This window comes from Rousettus aegyptiacus, unplaced genomic scaffold, assembly GCF_014176215.1.
Source record: "Rousettus aegyptiacus isolate mRouAeg1 unplaced genomic scaffold, mRouAeg1.p scaffold_m13_p_12, whole genome shotgun sequence".
In the NCBI taxonomy this organism is placed as follows: domain Eukaryota; kingdom Metazoa; phylum Chordata; class Mammalia; order Chiroptera; family Pteropodidae; genus Rousettus; species Rousettus aegyptiacus.
This window is the reverse complement of record NW_023416287.1, coordinates 74804404-74816468: the sequence shown is the minus strand read 5'-3', so window position 1 is coordinate 74816468 and position 12065 is coordinate 74804404. Positions and strand designations below refer to the sequence as shown.

At 48.8% G+C, this 12065-nt stretch overlaps 1 protein-coding gene across 1 annotated transcript in view; it reads left to right on the top strand.

Moving 5' to 3' along the window:
* Window positions 1–325: 325 nt before the first annotated feature.
* LOXHD1 (lipoxygenase homology domains 1) overlaps window positions 326–12065 on the top strand; it is a 138863-nt gene continuing 127123 nt past the window's right edge. Inside the window, exons 1-2 of the mRNA XM_036230016.1 lie at window positions 326–656; window positions 5759–5873. Coding sequence (XP_036085909.1) covers window positions 530–656; window positions 5759–5873 — 242 coding nt within the window. The 5' untranslated portion in view covers window positions 326–529. The remainder of the gene's footprint in view (window positions 657–5758; window positions 5874–12065) is intronic.

The following is a 12065-nucleotide window of genomic DNA, read 5'->3' as shown; positions in this document are numbered from 1 at the left end:
ATCGCTCATGGCCCTCGAGGCCTGTGGGGATAGTGAGGTCTCCTTGGGGGGAGGCTGCCCCTAGTCCCTGGAGTGGCCTGGAGGGGATCCAGGAGCTCCCCTTGCTAGGAAGCCAGAGGGGAAATCGATGCCAAGGGCTCAGTGTCACCTGATTCTTCATGAAAGGAGGAAAAGGAGCTGTTGTGGGGGGGGGGGTGGTGTGGAGAAGGACAGCCTGCTCTCAGTCCCCATGAATAAGTGATAAGGCCCAAGGAGAAACCCTGGGGCAGGTGCAGCAGGAGGTGGCTGGTGAGAGAGTAGCAGAGAGAGGGGCCAGGGACAGGAAGGGCAGAGATAAGGCCCTGAGGTTCGGCTCAGAGGCCAAGAGAGGGAAGCAGGAGCCGTGCTTTGGGCACGGGGGACCCGAGGGTGGGTTCTGACCCACCGAGACAGCACCAGAGCTTCGGGAGTGAGGGCTGCAGGTCCGAGGAGGTGCGGGGAGGTGAGCGCAGTTTGAGCTAGCTAGTGCCAGGAAGAGACAGCGGGCAAAATGATGCCCCAGAAGAAAAAGAGGAGAAAGAAAGACATTGACTTCCTAGCCCTGTATGAGGAAGAGCTGCTGAACTACGACTCGGAGGACGACGAGGGGCTGGAGCATGAGTACTACAAGGCCAAAGGTGCGCCGGGCCTGGCCCGCGGGCCAAGGGCGGGGTGGCGTGTGCCTAGGACCTTGTCCCAGCTTTAGGGAGCAATCCCAATTGCTTTCGCACAGATTATCCTGTTGTGTCTATACTACACCCTCTTGTAGTGAACAGGGCAGGAATTACACCACGGCCCCCACTGTGCAGAGGCGACCTGCTCTTAGTCACAGTCTTAGCGGCACAGAATAGACTAGAACTACTGTGCCCACATTGCCCGGGTCCCTGTACATCCCACGAGCCACGTTCCAGTCTGGTCTCCATGGTGTGGCGTGCTTCAGGCAGAGCCTGACCTGACTGGGCTGTGAAGGGAAGAGGCCTGACCCCTCGTGGCATGTCCAGCAGGGCCAATGGAGATGGGGGCCTGGGCCTTTGCAAGGGGACGTAGTGGCCCACGTGGAGAGGCAGTTGTTGCTCTGGACCTCAGGGCCTTGTCTTTTCAATCTTATCTTCCTCTGGGATGTCTGGGAGCTGCTTGGAAACGGTCTACCTTCTTGCCAGGTAAACCAGAGAGGGTGAACTGGGAACCCAGGAGCCAGTTTTGGCCTGCAGACATTTTTTTATTTAGTTTTGTTTTGTTTTGCCTTTAAAATATGTACATATATTTTTGGCTGTGAATGCTTATAGACTGTGGAGTTCCAGTTAGTCACAGTCCCCACCTCTCCCTATCATCTTATGCTTGGTGTGTTTTATCCATTGATGCTGCCTGTCTGGTCCCTGAAGGCATTTAAATTCTCAGCACTTACTACAAAGTGACTCACTAGTTCCTGTAAGCACCATATTCATTCATTCATTCATTCATTCATTCACCCATTTGTTCACTTACCAAATATTTATTGAATGTCTGCTCTGTGCGTGCCCTTGGGCTTGTTCATTGTCTCATTTTTCCTTTCTAATCTAACTTTGAAAGCCTAGGTTAGGTCTCCTCCGTCTTCCATGAAGCCCTCCTTAACTCCAGCACATTTTACAATTGATTATATCCGATTCTGAATTGTTCATTGTTTTATACAAGTCTGATAAATTGGGCTTGAGTGTGGGGCCCTCCTTTATCTGCCTTTCCTCTTCACACAACTCCCAGCGAGGATGGGTTGGGTTCTTATTATCTACTTTTTCGGGTGAGGAGACTGAGGCGCGGTGAAGTTAAGTAAGGTGCCTAAGATCACGAAACTATTAGGTAGCAGAGTTAAGATTTGAATCTAGCTAGTCTGGCCGGTCCTTGCTCTTATACTGCCTAATTCTGACTGTGGTAAAAATAGCTGGAGAAGAGCAAGCCGAAGTGGGTACCATTCATATATTTTGAAGAGACAGGGACCCAAGAGTGCGCTAGTCAGCTGCAGGACACTGACGATAAACTTGGATGATGCTAACAACAATCACATGCTCTGCTTTACCTGCACTCTCATCGTTACTCCCATCTGCTCCCTCGTGCTCTGGGTTCTTGAATTACATGGAGAATCTTGGTGGATGTGATGGGGAGGAAGAAGAAGAGGCCTAGATTGCCTCCTCTGTTCCTCAGGTCCCCTCCTGGCTACAGTGGAGTTCAGCAGCCACAAGGAGCAGAGCAGCTCCCTCGGTACTCCGAGGGAAGGCTGAGCCTGGCACATTGGTCTATCTCCTGACTGAGCCAGAGCTCATGAGGGGAAGAGAGTGGCTCATATGAGAATCTGAGATCAAAAGTGACCCCAGAGGCCTTCCTGTGCAAGCTTGCAGCCCTGGTACTCTCTCCTTTTTTGTATCCCAGATAGGGGTTGCCCGGCATTTGTCGGAGTACAATCCCTAAATGCAGTTTCCTTGGGGATGTTGTTAATGGAGATAATGCAGTGACGATGAGAAGACTAATGCTGTCAATGAAGACAGCAATGGAGATGATGATGGAGGTGATGATGATGATGATGGTGGTGATGGTGGTGGTGGTGATGATGATGGTGGTGATGGTGTGATGATGGTGATGATGATGGTGGTGATGGTGGTGGTGGTGATGATGATGATGGTGGTGATGGTGTGATGATGGTGATGATGATGATGGTGGTGACGGTGGTGGTGGTGATGATGATGATAGTGGTGATGGTGGTGATGATGGTGATGATAAGTGTACTACTTACGGAATGCATATCTTTCATCCAACTGTGGAGAAGTGTCTGTAAGATAAATTTCCAGAAGTAGAAGTGCTAGGACAGTGAGTATGAACATTGAAAACTTTGTTTTATTTCCTTTAATCCTTACCATTATCCTTCAAGGAAGAAATTATTCCTTCTTCAGAAATGAGGAAATTGAAGTTCATTAAGAAATTTGGTTGAAATCATATAGCCCGTAATGACAGAATTGGGATTCAAATAATGGTCCATTTCATTGATGGTTCATACTCATTTCATTGATTGTTTCATCCATTCATTTATTTGCTCATTTGTTCACCCAGGTGATTACTTATTGAGCTTCTCTCCCTTGCCAGGCTCTGTGCTAGGAGCAGCCTATGTTGCTACTTAAATTCTTTTTGCTGGTAAGAGAACTTTACGAGTTGGGGTCCTTTTCTCTGGAGGCAAACAGAATTTTGTGTCTTCCAGAAGATATTTGTTTCCCACAAGATAGTTCTTCAGATATCCGAGGTTTTTTTTTTAATTAAAAAATTTAAATTTTGTGCATTTTAATGCACAAAACCTATAAAGTACAGTGTGATGAATTTTTACATATGTGCATGCTTGTGCAACCACCATCCAGAGCAGGACACACTTCCAACCTCCAGAAAGCTCCTTCACTCTCCTTCCCAGAGGAAATAGTTCTCCTGATTCTGTCACCAAGCATGTTTTTTTCTGTTCTTGAACGTCATATAAATTAAATCACACTGTATACACTTTTCTGTGAATAGCTAGCTTCTCTTTCACTCAACGTTACATCCGAGAGAGTTATCCATGTTATATAGTTCATTCTTTTTATGTTGTTGTGTACTATTGTACTTTATAAATATATCACCATTTATTTAATCATTCTATGATGAACTCTTGGGCTATTTCCAGTTTTTAGCTATTATGAGTAAAGCTGATACAGATGTCGTCCACACCTTTTGATGGACATATGCACTCATTTCTCTTGGATTTATAGTTAAATGTAGAAGTACGAGATCATAGGGTGAACATTACGTTTAGCTATCAGGGCTTATAACAGTTTACACTTTCGCCAGCAATGTATGAGAGTGCCCATGACTCCACATTCTTGCCAGTGCTTAGAATTATCAGTAGTTTTAATTTTAGCCATTCGGGTAGGTACATGGTGTATCTCATTGTAATTTTAATTTGCATTTCCTTGATGAATGATGATGCTGAGCACCTTTTCATATGTTTATTGACCATTTGGATATCCTCTTTTATGACATTTATGACATGCCTGTTTAAGTCTTTTGTCCATTTTTCAACTTTATTGAAATATAATTTACAAGGCAATGCATCTATTTAAATTGTGCTATTTGATGAGGATTGACACATTTATATAGCTGCACAATCATTAGCTCAATCTGTGTATAGAACACTTAAATTATCACCCAAAATTTTCCTGTGCCATTTCTCAGTCAATTCCTCCACTCCTAACACCAGGAAACTATGTTTTGCTTTCTGGTAAGATAGATTGTTTGTCTCTTCTAGAGTGTCATAGGAATGGTATTGTTGTGTGTAGTAGTAATTTTGTGTCTGGCTTCTTTTGGTCAGTATAATATGTTCGACATTCATTTATATATTATATGTGTCAGTAGTTCATTCCTTTTTATTGCTGAGTAGTATTCCATTGTTTGAATATACTACAATTTGTTTCTCCATTTACCTATTGGTGGACATTTAGGTGGTTTTCAGTTTAAGGCAATTATGAATAAAGCTGCTATGATTATTTGCTTGCATAGTTCTCTTGGGTAAATACCTCAAAGTGGAATTTTCTGGGTCTTATGGTGAGTATATGTTTACTTTTTAAAGAAATTGTTCCATTAAAATTTGTATAGTACTTTTTTTATAGATTTGTGTGAATTCTTTATATCTTCTGAGTATGAGTCCTTTGTTGGATATACATTCTAAGTATCTTCTAATGTGTGACTTGCCTTTTCATTCTCATGGCGGTCTTAATTTGAGTTAAGTCCAATTTATCAATTTTTTAATGGTCAGTGTCCTATTTAAGAAGTAGCTGTGTACACTTAAATCAACTGTAGTTTCTTCATCCTTCTCCTTTACACGACTCTCCTTTTCTCCAAACCAGGGATCTCCAGGCTTCTATGTCTCCTCTCCTGTGACGAGGTTTTAGAATTTCCACAATGCTGGTCATTCTCCTGTGGACACTTGGTTTGGAAATGCCCCAGTGTATATGCAAACTATGCAGGCAACACTGCAGGTCCCAGAGTTGTGCTGCAGGGCAGGGCTCCAGGAGTTGTTTGCAGATCAGGCACCCCTGTGGTGCAGACTGGGAAGCAGTAAAGCTTTGGTACCCAAGAGACAGGGAGTCTCACAGATGTACTGCTTCCTTTCTCCCCCACACAGTGTCTTGATGACCTTCATTAGAACCAGAAGCATTGAAAGGAAAGGTGTCAACAGCAAACAGGACAAACTTCAAGGGGACAATGAGGGTAATTGGTGTCCCTGGCAGAGGAGGACGCCTGGAAAAGCTCTGCATCACCCAGCCCTGGGATGGCTTACCCTGAGATTGCAATGCAATCCCCAGGAGGTCATGGGAGGTGAGGGCTGGCAAGGCATCTGCATTGTGCAGAGAGCAGAGAGGAATGTGAGAGCCAGGTGCAGGCTCTGAAAAAGGTCATGTCTAGGAGGGTACCCATATACCCTGTTGGGAAGACCATAGAGGCCTGAGGCTGGGCTCTGGTCTTGACACTGTATAATATGTGACCTGGGCTTGTCCTCCTGCCTGTGGGTTCCATGCCTGTGAAGTGAGTGGGCAGCCTTCAGTGGGAGGTTTTGGTCTCACAGCAGGACTTGGTGAGGGTTGTAGCAGGGCTTCGCAGAGTCCTTTCTGTCTGGGAGCTGTGGCTTCTCCAAGCCCACGTACGCTTCTACGTTTTCTTCTGAGCTTGCCATCTGTCTTCTCCTTCCCTCCTCCAGTGTACGAGGTAGTCACAGCCACGGGGGATGTTCGTGGTGCAGGGACAGACGCCAATGTCTTCGTCACCCTTTTCGGAGAGAATGGGCTCTCTCCTAAGCTCCATCTCACCAGCAAGTGAGTATCAGCTCAGTCTTGGTGGGGTCCTGGGCTGGTGGTCAGAGCTGATGTGGGGAGAAAACGTGTGTTCACAGTCATATTAAGTGGCATCAGCCTCTGCTGATGACAGACCACGTGTCAGCCAGATCTCTCCCAGTGATTTCCTGTCAGCCTTCTTTAGCCCCTCTCTTGATTTTTTTTTTGTGTTCAGGAATGCCTACTTGGAATCTCAGAATCCCCAAGAATTCATATTAGCTGTCCCGTAATGGGGGAGAATAAATCCTCAGGACCAAAACAACCTGGGTCTAGGTCTGGCCGTACCACCTAGCTGCCATGTAGCTTTGGCCAAATCTCTTGGCTTCCTCATATATCATCTGGAAGTGGTAACCCCCCCTTGTACCAAACTCATAGGACTTTTGGGGAGAGGAGACAAGGTCATGCATGCGAGGGGGCCATGAACTTAAACAAGAACCAGCATCATATTAAACCTGGCCGCTGGCTAATATACACTCGAGTCAAGCATATACTTTAATTGTGTGTGTGCCTTTGTGTGTGTTTGTGTAGATGAGCGTGTGTGCATGTGTGCATGTGTGTGTGTGTGTGTGTGTGTCCTCCATTTCATTGTAACCCATGGAGAGCTGGGGCTGCTCCCTCTTTGATCCCTTTCCTTACCACACATGTGCGCACACACACACACACACACACGTACACAGCAGCACTTAGCAGAGTCCTTGAATTCCAGAGATGTCTAGGGGCCTTATGGATGGTTTAGGCAGTGGGTTTTTAATCCATGCTGAATGGTACAGGGGACCGATCACCTGGTTCTGGGCCCGTCATGCCCCTTCCTTCCTTCCTCCAGAGCAGCTCGACTTATGGTTGTCTTAACCAGCAAGTTTCTGAGTCAGATTCTGTTTGCACCAAGAGGTCCGTAGCCATGAGAAACTTGAAAACTGCTAAATCTAATTCAACCATTCATGAGGAAACAGGCCTAGAGAAGAGCAGTGAGCAGCTCAGAGCTATGGAGCTTTTTGGTGGTAAATCTGGTCCACAAACCCCAGGTTTTTGATATAGACGTTTTCCTTCAGCATGTGGCCTTGGGCCCTGGCTGGTGTGTGGGAAGGCTTTCTGAGGTTCCAGGTTGTAACCTCAGGTTTATGGCTTGGCTCCTCCAGGGATGGCAGACAAAACTGTGGAGGGGCAGGGTCCACAGGCCAGGACCTCACCGAACTCTGTGCTCGGCAAAATGACCAGGCCCCGCGTTGCACGTTTACCCTGAATCCGGGGCGTGGGGTCAAGGCTACAGTGTCGAGGCAGGCATAACGCCCTGTTTTGTCCATTTCCACAGAACAGGGTACTCGCCTTCTTGTGCTGCTTGCCCTGCAGAGTGGCTCGCTTGTGGAAGTCTTTCCCTCCAGTGATGTGGGCACGGTAAAGAGAATACATGAAATGTCCATCCTCTTTGCCATGTGGCCTCCCAGAGTGCAGCTGTCCAAGGAGAAGCCAGTAGACCGTGGGGAGTTGGCCAAGTTGGTTTCTGGACTCCCCAACCTGTATTTTTTAAACAAAAACCACCATTTTCTCCTTTCTTGGTAGTTCCTCACTGTCTTTCCTTCTTTCATGCGTTTGGTATCCTCAGACTCTTCATCCTTACCTTTTTCATTTGTCAAAACCCCTCTCAGGTAGTCCCCCAGAATCACCTTTTATAACCCTGTGTGAAGCTTTGTCACTGAGTCCCCATTCCTGGGAGTCTGAGTTCCAGCTTTTCTTCTCAATGGGGAAGGAAAGATTGCATCATGGTTAAGGGGTCTGAGGCATGAATGAGTCAGCCAGGCCAGGAGGTCTCCAGGCACAGGTGAAACCACACATAGGCATCCAGCTTCTCTGGGTTAGCCCCATGTATAGGAATCAACGATCTCTCCAGTTACCCCACAGGTCTGCTGGTGAGGTCTCTCCCATGTCTGTGTACTGCTCCACGTCGGGCAGCAGTGACATAGATCTGACCAGGACCCCAGGATGACTGTTCCAGAAGGCTCTGCAGGAGCCCATGAAAGGGGTAGCTTAGGGACGCAGGCGTGTTTTGCAGTATCAGCTGTTTGCGCTGGAGAGGGTAGAGAGGCGCCTAGGGAGATGCCAGGTGGGACCCGAGGATGAGGTTTGCTTTGTGCCTCCAGCATCTGTCCTCGTTACTTACAAATAGTCAGAGCTCAGTGACTGATGTGAGATCAGTGTGGCTAAAGCGAGACTTTACAGGGAAGGATACATGATCTGGGCCTCACATGATAAAAAGGACTCAGATAAGAGGGGCATGGAAAGAGGGTACTTCAGAAGGGGAACAGCTTGCAAACGTGTGGAAGCCTACGGGGGCTGAGAGGGGACCTGCTGGCTCATGGAGGGGCAGAGAGGAGGAAGGTCAAAAAGGCAGGGAGGATCAGACAGTAGAAGGCCTTGCTTGGAAGCTGATCTCTGGAGGCTCGACTTACTGTGCAGCCAAGGAAGATTAATGTGACCATGGTGAGCAGATACATGGGGAAAGAGGAGACTGGACTCTGGCTTTTGCAAGACCTGAGAAAATGTCTACAAAGAGAATTACAGAGCCACAATCCTCACCAAGACCTTGTCGATTCAGGATGGAGACCTCGGGTCTGGGAGGGGAGCATTGCTTTCCAAGGAATTCCAGGTTATCTTTGTAACCTAGATGCAGATGGCTGCGGTGGTCACTGTGCTGTGTGAGACTCAGCTGCAGTTAGCCAGCCGAGCCCTCCCCCGCACCGGTCCCTGGGTCTGCTCAGAATGCCCGCTGGTCCCCAAACCTCATCTCACTGTCTGCCGCGGCTCCCTTCTTGCCACACTGTGTCACCCCAAACCAAAGCCATAAGTCAGTTGGAACTGAGCCCCTTTTCTTTGCATTAAACACACACACACACTGCAAGGCATTTTTGAGTGTATCGGACTTTACTGAGAGCTCCAGGCATCAGAAAGAGTTCACATTGCAGCAATGCAAACGACTTAAAATGGAATATTAGATAAGTCCCCCAGTCTCTTAAAATTAAGCCACCCTCTTTCCCGGAATTTCTCCCTGACCCCTTTCTCCGCAGCCTCCGCCATGTCTCTTACCCTGCATTTCTTTTCTGTTTCTCCCACGCCCTTTTTTTTCTCTCTCCCCTCAATTCCTGCTCACTCACGTCTTTCCTCCTCGGCCCCAGGATTTCACCTTCCACTCCCAAACGGCTTATTGGGGTTTTTATTTCCCAATACAAGAAGAACTTTGGGGCCCGATGTTAAAATACTGATGGTCCTCGCCCTTGTGGTCTGGTGTCTGAGTTCCTCGGTGCACATTGGACCCCCACCTAGGCACAAGGGGCGGGCCGCGTTCACTTCCATTCCCCGTTAGCTGACCTCCACCCGACCCCCACACAGGTTTAGTGCCAACAGCCGTGGCGCCCACCCCTGGGTTCCCTTTCTCGTCACTCAGGACCACCCCTAACACTGGGTCACATATTTAGAACATGGCAAAAGGATGGGGTCTCATGTATCTTCCGGATCACGGTTCTCCTGTTGAGACCTCACCGTCTGAGAGTGTCAGAGAATGCCTGGCATTTAGCCTGCTGGCTCCGTCCAGCTGGCGGCTGAAATGCCCTGTGCCAGCCGAAAGGCTCTCCTGGGCGGGGGGCACGTGCAGGGGGCACTGCTCTGCGTTGGCCTTCATTCACAGATTGACCAGGAGCCCGGAGAAGCTGCGGGCCCCAGCAGGGGCCGTGAGGAGGTCTTCGTTTCTAATGTTTCCTTTGACCAGGGACCGTCTGTCCTCTGCTGCGTCCACCCCACCCTCAGTCAGTTCCCTGAAACCCACAGGCACTCGCCAGAAGTGGGGATTTCGGAATCTGACCCCGAATGGGTTGGAGTTGGGCCTTGTTTGGGATAATCCGGCCTGTCTCCGAGAGAAGGGAGTCCGCATAGCCTTGTCCCTGAGTCCTTTCCAGTCCTCTGAAGAGAGCGAGGCCTTCCTCCCGTCTCCATCTTGTGAACACCGTGGACGCTCGCTCCGTCCCCTACGATGCCTTGGAAGGCTGCAGTGCGGAGGCTCCCCAGCCCATCCTGGAAGACCGTTCTCTCCCAGCCTACTTTCCTCCGTCTCGGTTTTTAATATTTGTTTTCCGAGGGACTGTAAGGCACCTTGGTCAGCAGTTCCACACACGCCCTGGGATGTGTGAACCCGCACCCGCTCGGTCGGTGCACAGGGCCTTCCGAAGGCGTGGAGCCCCCCTGGCTGCGTGCAGCTGTGGGAGCTTCTCTTCCGGAAAGCTTGTCAGAGGCACCCCAGAAAGCCAGCTGCTTTCCTTCCCAATCGCACCTCGCCTTTTGCTTTCCAAATCACCATCCTCTTCCCCTCATCACCGGCATTGGCTGTCTCCCAAATTCCACGCACGGGGAGGAGAGGCAGCCGGCCGGCCTCAGACTCATTCCGCAGGCAGCTGCCGGCTGCGTGCAGTGGGGGCCGCTGAAGCAGGATGCTCTGCTTTTTTCCATAATTACAAAAACAAGATGTGCTCCCTTCAGAAAACTAAAAATACACATGCAGACCAGAATTAATAACCAACACGCCATCATAGTCTTACCATTTAGACGTGATGTTTTTGTATAAATTCTTACAGTCTTTATTGTTTTTAAATGAAGTTGGTATCCTGATCGTATTGGTTGTTCTGTTTTTACATTCTATTTTTAATCTGCTTTTCCTCTGAAGCCTATGTCATAAACTCGTTTGTTTTATGAAATCTTTTAAAACGGGATTTTTAATGGCTGCATAATAATCCATCGTATAGCTTCCCAGTTTACTTGTTTCTTAGGGTATTTATTTGCGCTAAAGACTCTTGTCTATTTATTATAAATATCAGTTTTCCCTTCTCATATATTGAAACAAAATACCTCTCATTCCTTTCTTTGTTTCCTATTCACACAACCCTCATGCACAGGATCTGTGTTCACATGTTTTCCAAGTAACTTAATAACTGCTTTGACTCTGAAACAAAACACAGTGTGTCGTTAGCCACCCTCAGAGGTGACATTCTCACAGGTACATGCAGTAAGCCTGGGAGCGGGCCTCTGCACTCCAGCAAAGCCGGCAAGGCCCCGCCTCTCTCTCCTCCTCCTGCCCTGCACCCAGACTGCGCCTTTGGGGCCTCCTTCCCCTGCCAGGGCTGCCTCTGTGCACAGTCTCACCTGATTTCATGAGCTCTGCACTGCTTCAGGAGGGCCACAGGCCCGCGTCTCATGACGTGCCCACCATGAGGAAACGTCTCCCCAGGGCAGGCTGTTTGCCCAAGTGGGTCTGTTGGCAGAGTCACAGCTCTTAAGGCTATAGAACCTTAAAAGCCTTCTGTGACTGAGAGTCTGAGCCTGTTGCCTTCGAGAGAAGACCCTTCACCTCCCTCTTTATTTTGAAACACATCGATGACCAATAAACAGGTATTCGTCTTTGTGCTTTTCTTCCCATGTGGGCTGGGCGCTGGTGCCCAGGGCCCTGGCTAGGTCAGCAGCCCTCAGCCCCACAGAGGCACCACTGCGGAAGGCCCTGGGCTGGAACGGCAGGGGTCCTGGCCCATGCAGAGGATGGAGCAGATGTCCACGTGAGATTCAGGCTTCCACTGCTGGAGGACCCCGTGGCGAGGCTGCTTCGGCCCTCCTGTGTCTAAGCTGATTGAATCTAGGATGCCCCCGAGGCTGGACTTGCACCTGTCTCACTGTGGAACGTCCCAGGTGTACTTGCTTCTGTTCGCACTGTTTGCAGGATGCCGGATATGCATTTCCTCACTACCCCGCTTCCCTGGTTGCTGATTTGGGTTGAGTATTTCCTTTCTTGTTGGAATGGCAGGACCACGAACCCCCACCCAAGTTCTGCATCCACTTGGGGCTGCCATTGCTACTTTCCCCGGCAATAGCAAGGCAAGGAGGAGGAGGCCAGAGGCCTGTAGACCTAAGAGCATCATGGCATTTATCATGCCTTCCTTCCTCCACCATTGTCCCAACCCAGAGCAACCAGAGGGCGTTGGATCATGACTTAGGAGAGCCAGGTTCTGGTCCCAGCTCTGCTATCAACTAGCAATTTACTTATTTGTAACATGGGACTAATATTGCCTGCCATGCTTGCCGTAGCGACACTTGGCAAGAATCACATGAGAACCTGGTTGTGAAGCAAGGAATGAATACTGACTG